At 45.4% G+C, this 16,992-nt stretch overlaps 1 protein-coding gene across 2 annotated transcripts in view; it reads left to right on the top strand.

Annotated features, from left to right (window-relative positions):
• LOC124123109 overlaps positions 1-16,992 on the top strand; it is a 59,519-nt gene that overhangs the window by 2,375 nt on the left and 40,152 nt on the right. For both annotated transcript variants that reach the window (XM_048392819.1, XM_048392817.1), the window contains exon 2: positions 11,400-11,755. In XM_048392819.1, coding sequence (XP_048248776.1) covers positions 11,408-11,755 — 348 coding nt within the window. In that variant the 5' untranslated portion in view covers positions 11,400-11,407. The remainder of the gene's footprint in view (positions 1-11,399; positions 11,756-16,992) is intronic.

The raw sequence follows: 16,992 nt of genomic DNA, 5'->3' as shown, positions 1-16,992 counted from the left end.
GATTTCAGCGTGCCCCGTCGGTAATTAGAGAGAAAACATCACGGATAGTCCCACCAGGACGCGGCCTCTGTCTGATGCATGCTGGAGATCTCAGACAAGGCAAACAGTGACCTTAATTACACATAGAACGGGCAGTGATCTCAATGACACATACGACCTACAGTAATCTCAATGACACATAGGACGTACAGTGTTCTCAATGACACATATGCCGTACAGTGATCTCAATGACACACAGGACGTACAGTGATCTCAATGACACAAAGGACGTACAGTGGTCTCAATGACACATAGGACGTACAGTGATCTCAATGACACATTGGACGTACAGTGATCTCAATGACAAATACGACGTACAGTGATCTCAGTGACACATAGGACGAACAGTGATCTCAATGACAAATACGACGTACAGTGATCTCAATGACACACAGGACGTACAGTGATCTCAATGACAAATACGACGTAAAGTGATCTCAATGACACATAGGACGTACAGTGATCTCAGTGACACATAGGACGTACAGTGATCTCAATGACAAATACGACATACAGTGATCTCAGTGACACATAGGACGTAGAGTGATCTCAATGACAAATACGACGTACAGTGATCTCAGTGACACATAGGACGTGCAGTGACCTCAATGACACACAGGACCAACAGTGACCTCAATGACACATAGGACTTGCAGTGACCTCAATGACACACAGGACCAACAGTGACCTCAATGACACATACGAGGTACAGTGATCTCAAAAACACATATGATGTACAGTGATCTCAATGACACAGACGAAGTACAGTGATCTCAATGACACAAAGGGTGTACAGTGATGTCAATGCTACATAAGGCGTACAGTGATCTCAGTCACACAAAGGACGTACAGTGATCTCAATGACACAGACGAAGTACAGTGATATCAATTACATACGACGTACAGTGATTTCAATGACACAAAGGACGTACAGTGATCTCAATGACACACAGGACGTACAGTGATCTCAATGACACATACGAAGTACAGTGATCTCAATGACACAAAGGGTGTACAGTGATGTCAATGCTACATAAGGCGTACAGTGATCTCAGTCACACAAAGGACGTACAGTGATCTCAATGACACAGACGAAGTACAGTGATATCAATTACATACGACGTACAGTGATTTCAATGACACAAAGGACGTACAGTGATCTCAATGACACACAGGACGTACAGTGATCTCAATGACACATATGCCGTACAGTGATCTCAATGACACACAGGACGTACGGTGATCTCAGTGACACATGGGACGTACAGTGATCTCAATGACATACGACGTACAGTGATCTCAATGACACACAGGACGTACAGTGATCTCAATTACACATATGCCGTACAGTGATCTCAATGACACACAGGACGTACGGTGATCTCAGTGACACATGGGACGTACAGTGATCTCAATGACATACGACGTACAGTGATCTCAATGACACACAGGACGTACGGTGATCTCAGTGACACATGGGACGTACAGTGATATCAATTACATACGACGTAAAGTGATCTCAATGACACATAGGACGTACAGGGATCTCAATGACATACGACGTACAGTGATCTCAATGACACACAGGACGTACAGTGATCTCAATGACATACGACGTAAAGTGATCTCAATGACACATAGGACGTACAGTGAACTCAGTGACACATAGGACGTACAGTGATCTCAATGACAAATACGACGTACAGTGATCTCAGTGACACATAGGACGTACAGTGATCTCAATGACAAATACGACGTACAGTGATCTCAGTGACACATAGGACGTACAGTGATCTCAGTGACACATAGGACGTACAGTGATCTCAGTGACACATGGGACGTACAGTGATCTCAGTGACACATAGGACGTACAGTGATCTCAATGACAAATACGACGTACAGTTATCTCAGTGACACATAGGACGTACAGTGATCTCAATGACAAATACGACTTACAGTGATCTCAATGACACATAGGACATACAGTGATCTCAGTACACATAGGACGTACAGTGATCTCAATGACACATAGGACTTACAGTGATCTCAGTGACACATAGGAGGAACAGTGATCTCAATGACAAATACGACGCACAGTGATCTCAATGACACATAGGACGTACAGTGATCTCAATGACAAATACGACGTACAGTGATCTCAGTAACACACAGGACGTACAGTGATCTCAATGACACACAGGACGTATAGTGATCTCAATGACACATACGAAGTACAGTGATATCAATTACATACGACGTACAGTGATTTCAATGACACACAGGACGTACAGTGATATCAGTGACATACGACGTACAGTGATCGCAATGACACATAGGACGTACAGTGATCTCAGTGACACAAAGGACGTACAGTGATCTGAATTACACATTGGACGTACAGTGATCTCAATGACAAATACGACGTACAGTGATCTCAGTGACACATAGGTCGTACAGTGATCTCAGTGACACATAGGACGTACAGTGATCTCAATGACAAATACGACGTACAGTGATCTCAGTGACACATAGGACGTACAGTGATCTCAATGACAAATACGACGTACAGTGATCTCAATGACACATAGGACGTACAGTGATCTCAGTGACACATAGGACGTACAGTGATCTCAATGACACATGGGACGTACAGTGATCTCAGTGACACATAGGACGTACAGTGATCTCAATGACACATAGGACGTACAGTGATCTCAGTGACACATAGGAGGTACAGTGATCTCAATGACAAATACGACGTACAGTGCTCTCAATGACACATAGGACGTACAGTGATGTCAATGACAAATACGACGCACAGTGATCTCAATGACACATAGGACGTACAGTGATCTCAGTGACACATAGGAGGTACAGTGATCTCAATGACAAATACGACTTACAGTGCTCTCAATGACACATAGGACGTACAGTGATCTCAATGACACAAAGGGTGTACAGTGATATCAATGACATACGACGTACAGTGATCTCAATGACACAGAATGTATAGTGATCTCAATGACACACAGGTCGTACAGTGACCTCAATGACACACAGGACCAACAGTGACTTCAATGACACATAGGACGTTTAGTGACCTCAATGACACATAGGACGTGCAGTGACCTCAATGACACACAGGACCAACAGTGACCTCAATGACACATACGAGGTACAGTGATCTCAAAAACACATATGATGTACAGTGATCTCAATGACAGATAAGACGTACAGTGACCTCAATGACACACAGGACCAACATTCACCTCAATGACACATACGAGGTACAGTGATCTCAAAAACACATACGATGTACAGTGATCTCAATGACAGATAGGACGTACAGTGATCTCAATGACACAAAGGGTGTACAGTGATATCAATGACATACGACGTACAGTGATCTCAATGACACAGAATGTATAGTGATCTCAATGACACACAGGTCGTACAGTGACCTCAATGACACACAGGACCAACAGTGACTTCAATGACACATAGGACGTTTAGTGACCTCAATGACACATAGGACGTGCAGTGACCTCAATGACACACAGGACCAGCAGTGACCTCAATGACACATACGAGGTACAGTGATCTCAAAAACACATATGATGTACAGTGATCTCAATGACAGATAAGACGTACAGTGATCTCAATGCCACATAAGGCGTACAGTGATCTCAGTCACACAAAGGACGTACAGTGATCTCAATGACACAGACGAAGTACAGTGATATCAATTACATACGACGTACAGTGGTTTCAATGACACAAAGGACGTACAGTGATCTCAATGACACACAGGACGTACAGTGATCTCAATGACACACAGGACGTACAGTGATCTCAATGACACATACGAAGTACAGTGATATCAATTACATACGACGTACTGTGATTTCAATGACACACAGGACGTACAGTGATATCAGTGACATACGACGTACAGTGATCGCAATGACACATAGGACGTACAGTGATCTCAATGACAATTAGAAGGAACAGTAATCTCAATAACACATACGACGTACAGTGATCTCAATGACACATAGGACGTGCAGTGATCTCAATGACACACAGGACGTACAGTGATCTCAATGACACACAGGACGTACAGTGATCTCAATGAAACACAGGACGTACAGTGATATCAATAACACATAGGACGTACAGTGATCTCAATGACACACAGGACGTACAGTGATCTCAATAAAACACAGGACGTACAGTGATCTCAATAACACATAGGACGTACAGTGATCTCAATAAGACATAGGACATACAGTGATCTCAATGACACACAGGACGTATAGTGAACGCAATGGCACATAGGACTACCGTGATCTCAATAACACATGGGAATGACGTACAGTGATCTCAATGACACACAGGACGTATAGTGAACGCAATGGCACATAGGACTACCGTGATCTCAATAACACATGGGAATGACGTACAGTGATCTCAATGACACACAGGACGTATAGTGAACGCAATGGCACATAGGACTACCGTGATCTCAATAACACATGGGAATGACATACAGTGATCTCAATGGCACATAGGATGTCATCCAGTGTGATCTAAATGAAACATGTCCCATGAAGATCCGGATAGAGAATAGATGTTCAGCAGCCCATGCTTGACGTGAGCGGCGACTAACGAGATCGGGTGGACAGGCTCGCTGAAATAGACGATGCATGTTTTGCTGATCAATTGAATGTCATGAGACGCCAGGTGTCTCCATGTTCCTGGGTTTTGGATGTGGTGCATGTGTTGCACTCGGCTCTGCCCGGCTTGACTGCGATATAGATTATTGAGGTGAGAGAAGAAAGCTACTTCTTGACTGCCACATATCGCAGTGAAGCTGGTGAGTTTAGTTCACACAGTTTTCACAAAAATCGTTGGACAAATATTCGCTTCGTTATGTGCAAATAACGTGTATACTCGTGGCACACTAAATGCACAGTCTCACGAGCAGCTGGCGGCTTTGTTATGACAACCCATTGGTGGGGACACCAGCTGACTCACGTGCTGTCTTGGTGGGGACACCAGCTGACTCACGTGCTGTCTTGGTGGGGACACCAGCTGACTCACGTGCTGTGTTGTTGGGGACACCAGCTGACTCACGTGCTGTCTTGGTGGGGACACCAGCTGACTCACGTGATGTGTTGGTGGGGAGACCAGCTGACGCACGTGATGTGTTGGTGGGGACACCAGCTGTCTCACGTGATGTGTTGGTGGGGACACCAGCTGTCTCACGTGCTGTGTTGGTGGGGACACCAGCTGTCTGACGTGCTGTGTTGGTGGGGACACCAGCTGACTCACGTGCTGTGTTGGAGGGGACACCAGCTGACTCGCGTGATGGGTTGGTGGGGACAGCAGCTGACTCACGTGCTGTGTTGGTGGGGACATCAGCTGACTCACGTGCTGTGTTGGTGGGGACACCAGCTGACTCAGATGATCTGTTGGTGGGGACACCAGCTGACTCACGTGATGTGTTGGTGGGGACACCAGCTGACTCACGTGATGTGTTGGTGGGCAGCTGCCTAACGTGCTGTGTTGGTGGGGACACCAGCTGTCTCACGTGATGTGTTGGTGGGGACATCAGCTGTCTCACGTGCTGTGTTGGTGGGGACACCAGCTGACTCACGTGCTGTGTTGGTGGGGACACCAGCTGACTCAGATGATATGTTGGTGGGCAGCTGCCTCACGTGATGTGTTGGTGGGGACACCAGCTGACTCACGTGATGTGTTGGTGGGGAGCTGCCTAACGTGCTGTGTTGGTGGGGACACCAGCTGTCTCACGTGATGTGTTGGTGGGGACATCAGCTGTCTCACGTGCTGTGTTGGTGGGGACATCAGCTGACTCACGTGCTGTGTTGGTGGGCAGCTGTCTCACGTGAAGTGTTGGTGGGGACGACAGCTGACTCACGTGCTGTGTTGGTGGGCAGCTGTCTCACGTGATGTGTTGGTGGGCAGCTGCCTCACGTGCTGTGTTGGTGGGGACACCAGCTGCCTCAGATGATCTGTTGGTGGGCAGCTGCCTCACGTGATGTGTTGGTGGGCAGCTGTCTCACGTGCTGTGTTGGTGGGGACGACAGCTGACTCACGTGCTGTGTTGGTGGGCAGCTGTCTCACGTGATGTGTTGGTGGGGACACCAGCTGCCTCACGTGATGTGTTGGTGGGCAGCTGTCTCACGTGATGGGTTGGTGGGGACACCAGCTGACTCACGTGATGTGTTGGTGGGCAGCTGTCTCACGTGATGTGTTGGTGGGCAGCTGCCTCACGTGATGTGTTGGTGGGCAGCTGCCTCACGTGATGTGTTGGTGGGCAGCTGCCTCACGTGATGTGTTGGTGGGCAGCTGTCTCACGTGATGTGTTGGTGGGCAGCTGACTCACGTAATATCTTGGTGGGGACACCAGCTGACTCACGTGATGTGTTGGTGGGCAGCTGCCTCACGTGATGTGTTGGTGGGGACACTAGCTGTCTTACGTGCTGTGTTGGTGGGGACACCAGCTCTCTCACATGATATGTTGGTGGGGCCGACAGCTGTCTCACGTGCTGTGTTGGTGGGGACACCAGCTGTCTCACGTGCTTTGTTGGTGGGCGGCTGCCTCACATGCTGTGTTGGTGGGGAGACCAGCTGACTCATGTGATGTGTTTGTGGGGACACCAGCTGACTCACGTGATGTGTTTGGTGGGCAGCTGACTCACGTGATGTGTTTGGTGGGCAGCTGACTCACGTGATGTGTTGGTGGGGACACCAGCTGACTCACGTGATGTGTTTGGAGGGCAGCTGACTCACGTGATGTGTTGGTGGGGACACCAGCTGTCTCACGTGATGTGTTGGTGGGGACGACAGCTGTCTCACGTGATGTGTTGGTTGGGACACCAGCTGTCTCACGTGCTGTGTTGGTGGGCAGCTGTCTCACGTGCTGTGTTGGTGGGGACACCATCTGACTCAAGGGATGTGTTTGGTGGGCAGCTGACTCACGTGATGTGTTTGGTGGGCAGCTGACTCACGTGATGTGTTGGTGGGGACACCAGCTGACTCACGTGATGTGTTGGTGGGGACACCAGCTGACTCAGGTGATGTGTTGGTGGGGACACCAGCTGACTCACGTGATGTTTTGGTGGGGACACCAGCTGTCTCACGTGCTGTGTTGGTGGGGACACCAGCCTTCTCTCGTGCTGTGTTAGTGGGGAGACTCTGAACCAAAGCGATATGTTGTTTGTTAGAAAGACTACATCAGATCCTCGTGACACATAGCCTGGTGACACATAGCCTGGTGACACATAGCCTCGTGACACATAGCCTCATCAGTCCGACTGCACCAGCTATGTTCCCATAACGTTTTGAGTCATGGCGGGGTATTCAGGACAATCTGAACCGTTCATATTTTTCGTTACACAATATACACAGAAATGATGAAAAAAAGGCAGCCAAACCACGACCAACGGCTTGGAAGAAAACTTACTCAGACCACTTGGATGTGGTTGGAGCAGGCTTGGAGAGCCCCCTTTTATTAGGATAAATGAAGGTCATAAATGAAACATGAGCGAAATATAAATGCGGCTTTATGTTTGTCAGTGCCATAAACTGTACTCTCGTCAAAGTATTTTCCATTAAGTTTATGCCATCGTAATCGATAGTCTATCTGCGGTCGGTACTTGGCTGAAGCTGTCATGGCAGATGGTGAAGGCCAACAGTTTATACAGCGTCATGCGCTCACAAACAATAATCAATTTTGAGTTTCATCAAGACATTGGACATACACACCATACATAACACTGTAACACATAACACACATACATAACTCATGTTATTTTCTTAATCGTTAATAGAGCCAGCACAGCAGTTGGGCATACTCCGCTTGTACTGACAATATGAACAGAGGTTAAAGGGCCTCCCATTCAATATGTCATCAGAATCAGGACCATCCCTGCAGCAGCAGCTTTCAGGTCATTATTCTGTCGTCATTCTGAGTCATCGCTGCTTCATCAGCTTCTGAGTTATCACTTTAAAACCTCTGATTTTAGGTCATCATTGTAGCACATCGCCACATCATTAGATTCCAGGTCATCACCACATCTTTAGATTAAAGGTCATCACCACATCTTTAGATTCCAGGTCATCACCACATCTTTAGATTAAAGGTCATCACCACATCTTAAGATTAAAGGTCATCACCACATCTTTAGATTAAAGGTCATCACCACATCATTAGATTCCAGGTCATCACCACATCATTAGATTCCAGGTCATCGCCACCTCATTAGATTCTAGGTCATCACCACATCTTTAGATTAAAGGTCATCACCACATCTTTAGATTCCTGGTCCTCACCACATCTTTAGATTCCTGGTCCTCACTACATCTTTAGAGTCCAGGTATTGGCCACATCTTTAGAGTCCAGGTCATCACCACATCTTTAGAGTCCAGGTCATCACCACATCTTTAGAGTCCAGGTCATCACCACATCTTTAGAGTCCAGGTCATCACCACATCATTAGATTCCAGGTCCTCACTACATCTTTAGAGTCCAGGTCCTCACTACATCTTTAGAGTCCAGGTCCTCACTACATCTTTAGAGTCCAGGTCCTCACTACATCTTTAGAGTCCAGGTCATCACCACATCTTTAGAGTCCAGGTCATCACCACATCATTAGATTCCAGGTCCTCACTACATCTTTAGAGTCCAGGTCCTCACTACATCATTAGAGTCCAGGTCCTCACTACATCTTTAGAGTCCAGGTCCTCACTACATCTTTAGAGTCCAGGTCCTCACTACATCTTTAGAGTCCAGGTCCTCACTACATCTTTAGAGTCCAGGTCATCGCCACATCTTTAGATTCCAGGTCATCGCCACCTCATTAGATTCTAGGTCATCACCACATCTTTAGATTAAAGGTCATCACCACATCTTTAGATTAAAGGTCATCACCACATCTTTAGATTAAAGGTCATCACCACATCTTTAGATTCCTGGTCCTCACTACATCTTTAGAGTCCAGGTATTGGCCACATCTTTAGAGTCCAGGTCATCACCACATCTTTAGAGTCCAGGTCATCACCACATCTTTAGAGTCCAGGTCCTCACTACATCTTTAGAGTCCAGGTCCTCACTACATCTTTAGAGTCCAGGTCATCACCACATCTTTAGAGTCCAGGTCATCACCACATCATTAGATTCCAGGTCCTCACTACATCTTTAGAGTCCAGGTCCTCACTACATCATTAGAGTCCAGGTCCTCACTACATCTTTAGAGTCCAGGTCCTCACTACATCTTTAGAGTCCAGGTCCTCACTACATCTTTAGAGTCCAGGTCATCGCCACATCTTTAGATTCTAGGTCATCGCCACATCTTTAGATTCTAGGTCATCGCCACATCTTTAGATTCCAGGTCATCGCCACATCTTTAGATTCTAGGTCATCGCCACATCTTTAGATTCCAGGTCATCACCACATCTTTAGATTCTAGGTCATTGAGGACAGTACGTCAATAAGAAGAATGCGATCACAGCGTTCACGCCGGCCTTATTCTGATTGTTGGGTACTGTAACATCAGTTTAGTTTTCCCGCTCTGTCGCCAAGCTACAGTTGCATGAAGCAAGGGGCAGGCTGTCATTATTCCCGTGACACAAGTAATGCTGAAATAACCGTTCTGACTGGCATACGTGGTATTTGAATTATATGTAACATATTTCACACCAATTATGTGAATTAGACGTTTTCTGAAACCACCCTGAAAAACCCATTCACGGAGGCTTTGAGGTCATCGTTGTCGTCAAAGCATTTTCCACGAAGGTGTTCTTTCAGTTGAGGAAACAGTCGGAAATCACTTGGTGCCAGGTCTGGCGAGAATGGGGTGTGTGGAAGCTCTTCGAACCCACATTGTCGCACAGCAGCCTTTGCAGGTCGAGAGGTGTGAGAAGAGGCATTGTCATGAAAGAGTAGAACTCCTGCAGTCAGTATTCCTAGCGCTTTTCTTTGATAGGATCTCCCAGACGATGAGGCAAATCAGCAAAGTGGGCACCAGTAATCGTCTTTTGACTTTCTAAATAATCAACAAGGATCACACTCTTTGCATCCCAGAATACAGTGGTCATAACTTTCTTCATTGATCTTGAAGACCTGAATTTCTTTGGTCCGGAGAAGTGGAATGGAGTCATTCCATGGATTGACGTTTTGACTCGGAATAATTGTGGTAGCCCCATGTTTCATCACCCGTTAGTAATCTCTTTTTGAATTTGACGAAATCCTCCTCAATTAGCTCTAAATAAGTTAATTTTTTTCATAAAATCAGAACTTAGAAACTTTGGTACCAACGAACATATATTTTATTGATCTGTAAATTTTCATGAATAATAGTTTCATTGGACCCATGGCTTTGACCTGTGTCTTCCTCAAGTTCAGCAATAGTCAGCAATAGTCTGTCTGAGAGTATAAAATTTTCTATCTCCTTGATTGAATCTTCATTGATGGAGGGTGAGGGACGTCGAGACCTAGGGTCATCATCAAGGCTTGTTCTCCCAGCCTTAAACAGCTGTCCAACGTTTAACTGTGGAATAGCTTCGGCACTTATCCCCGTATACTTGTGACACGCGGTCATGCATTTCTGGGGAGTACTTTTCTCTAATGTCAAAGACTTGATGACTGCTCGGTACTCGTTCTTTTCCATTTCTGTGTCCATTTGGACCCCTATCACGTTCAACTGACTGTCGCTAATATACACACGGCCTCAACAGACCAAATACACTTGCTGTGAACTACTCAGATCATGAACGTGTAAAGTACATATCATACCTGCCTCCATATGATAATGGACGTGTATATTATGGATCATATATACCTCCTTATGAAGATGAAAGTGTTAAGTGTATATCATACATGCCTCCATATGATAATGAACGTGTTTAGTATGAATTATATATACCTCCATATGAAGATGAACGTGTTAAGTATATATCATATATATTAACCTCTGTATTCTGTTCTGGGGGCACGGGACGCCCAGTCGTCGATGGCGCCGCGATTCGCTGTGCAGAGTTGCGTCCCTTCGGCACGCCAGAATCCTATGATCGTAGGTTCGAATCCTGGTTCGCCCCGATTATGTTTCTATGTTTGTCAGCACTATACCCGTGCTCGTGGGTTTCACCGAAGTGGTAAACGTCTGAGACCTGCATCGCTTCGGGCTTTCCTCCCACATTAAGCTGACACGCCGCGATATAACTGTAATACTGTTAAAAGCGACGTTAAGCCCAACTCGCTCGCTCGCTCACTCACTCACTCACTCACTCACTCACTCACTCACTCACTGTATGCTGTTCTCAACTTGTTTCTGCAGGTTGGCTGATGATGCAAACAGTGATCACCTGGAGACGGCCGATGGATGCCAGTATCTACCCCCCGACGGGCAATCCCTGCACGTACCTGCTGGGCAACGCGCTGTGCTACATCATCTCGGGGATGATGCTGTTGGTGGTGGGTGTTATCATAACGTCACTGACGTTCCAGAATCTGGAGGATTACCAAGATGAGAACAAAGAACGGTACGCGGGACCTGTGTTGATCGGGGCTGGGATACTTGTGATAGCTCGCGGGGCGTTCAGCCGTCTGCGACCTCATCGGTCGGACCTGGCTCGGAGACGCTCGCTACTCAGGCGTTACGTCAGGGAGGTGTACAGTCGCCCCATCTTGGCAGTAAGTTTCAATGTTCAGCTAAATACAGTGTGGCTGCAAACATGTTCATCCTTTTAGTCGATATATCTGTCAAACAGCCTTTTACTATGTTAATGATGGTTGACAATGTTGTCTAGCCCCTGCACCTCGATGTATAGATGTTTCTATAAGACAATGTTGTCTAGCCCCTACACCTCAATGTATAGATGTTTCTATAAGACAATTCTGTCTAGCCCCTGCACCTCGATGTATAGATGTTTCTATACGACAATGATGTCTAGACCCTACACCTCGATGTATAGATGTTTCTATAAACAATGTTGTCCAGCCCCTACACCTCGATGTATAGATGTTTCTATACGACAATGATGTCTAGACCCTACACCTCGATGTATAGATGTTTCTATACGACAATGATGTCTAGCCCCTACACCTCGATGTATAGATGTTTCCATAAGACAATGTTGTCTAGTCCATACACCTCGATGTATAGATGTTTCTATAAGACAATGTTGTCTAGCTCCTGCACCTCGATGAATAGATGTTTCTATAAGACAATGTTGTCTAGTCCCTACACCTCGATGTATAGATGTTTCTATAAGACAATGTTGTCTAGCTCCTACACCTCGATGTATAGATGTTTCTATAAGACAATGTTGTCTAGCCCCTGCACCTCGATGTATAGATGTTTCTATAAGACAATTCTGTCTAGCCCCTACACCTCAATGTATAGATGTTTCTATAAGACAATTCTGTCTAGCCCCTGCACCTCGATGTATAGATGTTTCTATAAGACAATGTTGTCTAGCTCCTGCACCTCGATGTATAGATGTTTCTATAAGACAATGTTGTCTAGTCCCTACACCTCGATGTATAGATGTTTCTATAAGACAATGTTGTCTAGACCCTACACCTCGATGTATAGATGTTTCTAAAAGACAATGTTGTCTAGTCCCTACACCTCGATGTATAGATGTTTCTATAAGACAATGTTGTCTAGACCCTACACCTCGATGTATAGATGTTTCTATACGACAATGATGTCTAGCCCCTACACCTCGATGTATAGATGTTTCCATAAGACAATGTTGTCTAGCTCCTGCACCTCGATGTATAGATGTTTCTATAAGACAATGTTGTCTAGTCCCTACACCTCGATGTATAGATGTTTCTATAAGACAATGTTGTCTAGACCCTACACCTCGATGTATAGATGTTTCTATAAGACAATGATGTCTAGACCCTACACCTCGATGTATAGATGTTTCTATACGACAATGTTGTCTAGCTCCTGCACCTCGATGTATAGATGTTTCTATAAGACAATATTGTCTAGTCCCTACACCTCGATGTATAGATGTTTCTATAAGACAATGTTGTCTAGACCCTACACCTCGATGTATAGATGTTTCTAAAAGACAATGTTGTCTAGTCCCTACACCTCGATGTATAGATGTTTCTATAAGACAATGTTGTCTAGACCCTACACCTCGATGTATAGATGTTTCTAAAAGACAATGTAGTCTAGTCCCTACACCTCGATGTATAGATGTTTCCATAAGACAATGTTGTCCAGCCCCTACACCTCGATGTATAGATGTTTCTATAAGACAATGTTGTCTAGTCCCTACACCTCGATGTAGAGAATGTTATCTGGCCGGTGTTTGAGTACCAACCTCTATTTATATTCACCCTTATACCTCGATGTATAGGTGTATATCTTCGACAGTGTTATCTAGCCAGTACTAGCCTGTACATACATACATTGCAGGTAGACCGCGTGACTCACTAGACAGACAAACACACAGACATGGCCCACGTTATGTCACTCTTTGGAAGGAATGTCCCAATTCTCGGTCTGGCAGAGGCTAGTGTCACGTGTATGACAAGGACAGCTTGTATATTTAGTACTGTCTTTAATTATCATTGGAATCAGATGCACATACACATGACCTGAAAGTACAACAGATGCACATACACATGACCTGAAAAGACAACAGATGCACATACACATGACCTGAAAGTACAACAGATGCACATACACATGACCTGAAAGTACAACATATGCACATACCAATGACCTGAAAGAACAACCGATGCACATACACATGACCTGAAAGAACAACCGATGCACATACACATGACCTGAAAGTACAACATATGCATATACACATGACCTGAAAGTACAACAGATGCACATACACATGACCTGAAAGTACAACAGATGCACATACACATGACCTGAAAGTACAACAGATGCACATACACATGACCTGAAAGTACAACAGATGCACATACACATGACCTGAAAGTACAACAGATGCACATACACATGACCTGAAAGTACAACAGATGCACATACACGTGACCTGAAAGTACAACCGATCCACATACACATGACCTGAAAGTACAACAGATGCACATACACATGACCTGAAAGTACAACAGATGCACATACACATGACCTGCAAGTACAACAGATGCACATACACATGACCTGAAAGTACAACATATGCACATACACGTGACCTGAAAGAACAACCGATGCACATACACATGACCTGAAAGTACAACATATGCATATACACATGACCTGAAAGTACAACAGATGCACATACACATGACCTGAAAGTACAACAGATGCACATACACATGACCTGAAAGTACAACCGATGCACATACACATGACCTGAAAGTACAACAGATGCACATACACATGACCTGAAAGTACAACAGATGCACATACACATGACCTGAAAGTACAACCGATGCACATACACGTGACCTGAAAGTACAACCGATCCACATACACATGACCTGAAAGTACAACCGATGCACATACACATGACCTGAAAGTACAACCGATGCACATACACATGACCTGAAAGTACAACCGATGCACATACACATGACCTGAAAGTACAACAGATGCACATACACATGACCTGCAAGTACAACAGATGCACATACACATGACCTGAAAGTACAACAGATGCACATACACATGACCTGAAAGTACAACATATGCACATACACGTGACCTGAAAGTACAACCGATGTTGTTATTCCGCTGAACAATGTGTTGTGCGCGCTGATTGCCCCGACAGCCCCGGCAATCAATGGAGACCATGACACCTGAGCTTGCTCCTAACAACGCGAACAAATAGACTGCTACTGTCTTTCTTGAACTGCCGGTCAATAGACTTAGTTCTGCGGTGTGAAAACCTTGCAACAACTCCCTGGCAGTTATCAACTGGTGATATATCATTGTGATGATACAAAGCTCATCTTTTCTCCACCAAACCTCGCTTACCCCCCTTTGACACACCACACGCGCTCCAGTACATCGTAGAAGTATGATTTGCATAGAGCACCGCGAGATCTTGGCTGTATCAAGTCGATAATGGTTAGATAAGTAAATGTCGTTGAAAAAGCAAGACTGTTGGCATATCTGAGCTGTGGTATTAGGCAGTGATATTACTATGTGATGACTGTAGACGATAGCCGTCTTGTGACGGGAGTGTTGTTGACTAATTCCAACTCTTCATAGCAACAAGCAGTGAGCGAGTCCCGGGTCAACGGCCTGAGTATCTTACACAACACCAGGACTGCACCACTGAAAGTAGTGCTAGCACTGAACCAGGGTAAAGTATAATGCAAGGACTGAACCGGGGTAAAATATAATACAAGGAATGAACCAGGGTGAAGTATAATGCAAGGACTGAACCAGGGTAAAGTATAATACAAGGACTGAGCCAGGGTGAAGTATAATACAAGAACTGAACCAGGATGAAATATAATGCAAGGACTGAACCAGGGTAAAGTATAATACAAAGACTGAGCCAGGGTAAAGTATAATACAAGAACTGAACCAGGGTGAAGTATAATGCAAGGACTGAACCAGGGTGAAGTATAATACAAGGACTGAACCAGGGTGAAGTATAATACAAGGACTGAAACAGGGTGAAGTATAATGCAAGGACTGAACCAGGGTAAAGTATAATACAAGGACTGAGCCAGGGTAAAGTATAATGCAAGGATTGAAACAGGGTGAAGTATAATACAAGGACTGAACAAGGGTAAAGTAGTGCTAGCACTAAACCAGGGCGAAGTATAATATAATGATTGACCCATTGAAAGTAGTGCTAAACCTGAGAGACAAATGTACTTGCTGTCTGTTGGTGGTTGCCATGAGACACGTGTACTACATTATACCTGCTGTCTGTTGGTGGTTGCCATGAGACATGTGTACTACAATGTACCTGCTGTCTGTTTGTGGTTGCCAGGAGACATGTGTACTGCAATGTACCTGCTGTCTGTTTGTGGTTGCCATGAGACACGTGTACTACATTATACCTGCTGTCTGTTGCTGGTTGCCATGAGACACGTGTACTACAATGTACCTGCTGTCTGTAGGTGGTTGCCAGGAGACACATGTACTACAATGTACGTGCTGTCTGTTGGTGGTTGTCAGGAGACACGTGTACTACAATGTACCTGCTGTCTGTAGGTGGTTGCCAGGAGACACGTGTACTACAATGTACGTGCTGTCTGTTGGTGGTTGCCAGGAGACACGTGTACTACATTATACCTGCTGTATGTTGGTGGTTGCCATGAGACACGCGTACTACAATGTACGTGCTGTCTGTAGGTGGTTGCCAGGAGACACATTTACTACAATGAATGTACCTGCTGTTTGTAGGTGGTTGCCAGGAGACACGTGTACTACAATGTACGTGCCGTCTGTTGGTGGTTGCCATGAGACATGTGTACTACAATGTACCTGCTGTCTGTTTGTGGTTGCCAGGAGACACGTGTGCTACAATGTACCTACTGTCTGTAGGTGGTTGCTAGGAGACACGTGTACTACAATGTACCTGCTGTCTGTTGGTGGTTGCAAGGAGACACATGTACTACAATGTACCTGCTGTCTGCTGGTGGTTGCCAGGAGACACGTGTATTACAATGTACCTGCTGTCTGTTGGTGGTTGCCAGGAGACACGTGTACTACAATGTACCTACTGTCTGTTGGTGGTTGCCAGGAGACACGTGTACTACAATGTACGTGCTGTCTGTTGGTGGTTGCCAGGAAACACGTGTACTACAATGTACCTGCTGTCTGTTGGTGGTTGCAAGGAGACACATGTACTACAATGTACCTGCTGTCTGCTGGTGGTTGCAAGGAGACACATGTACTACAATGTACCTGCTGTCTGCTGGTGGTTGCCAGGAGACACGTGTATTACAATGTACCTGCT

This window comes from Haliotis rufescens, unplaced genomic scaffold, assembly GCF_023055435.1.
Source record: "Haliotis rufescens isolate VD_foot unplaced genomic scaffold, xgHalRufe1.0.p SCAF_11, whole genome shotgun sequence".
NCBI lineage: Eukaryota > Metazoa > Mollusca > Gastropoda > Lepetellida > Haliotidae > Haliotis > Haliotis rufescens.
Note: the sequence above shows the minus strand (reverse complement) of the source record. Positions and strands in the feature narration are given on the sequence as shown.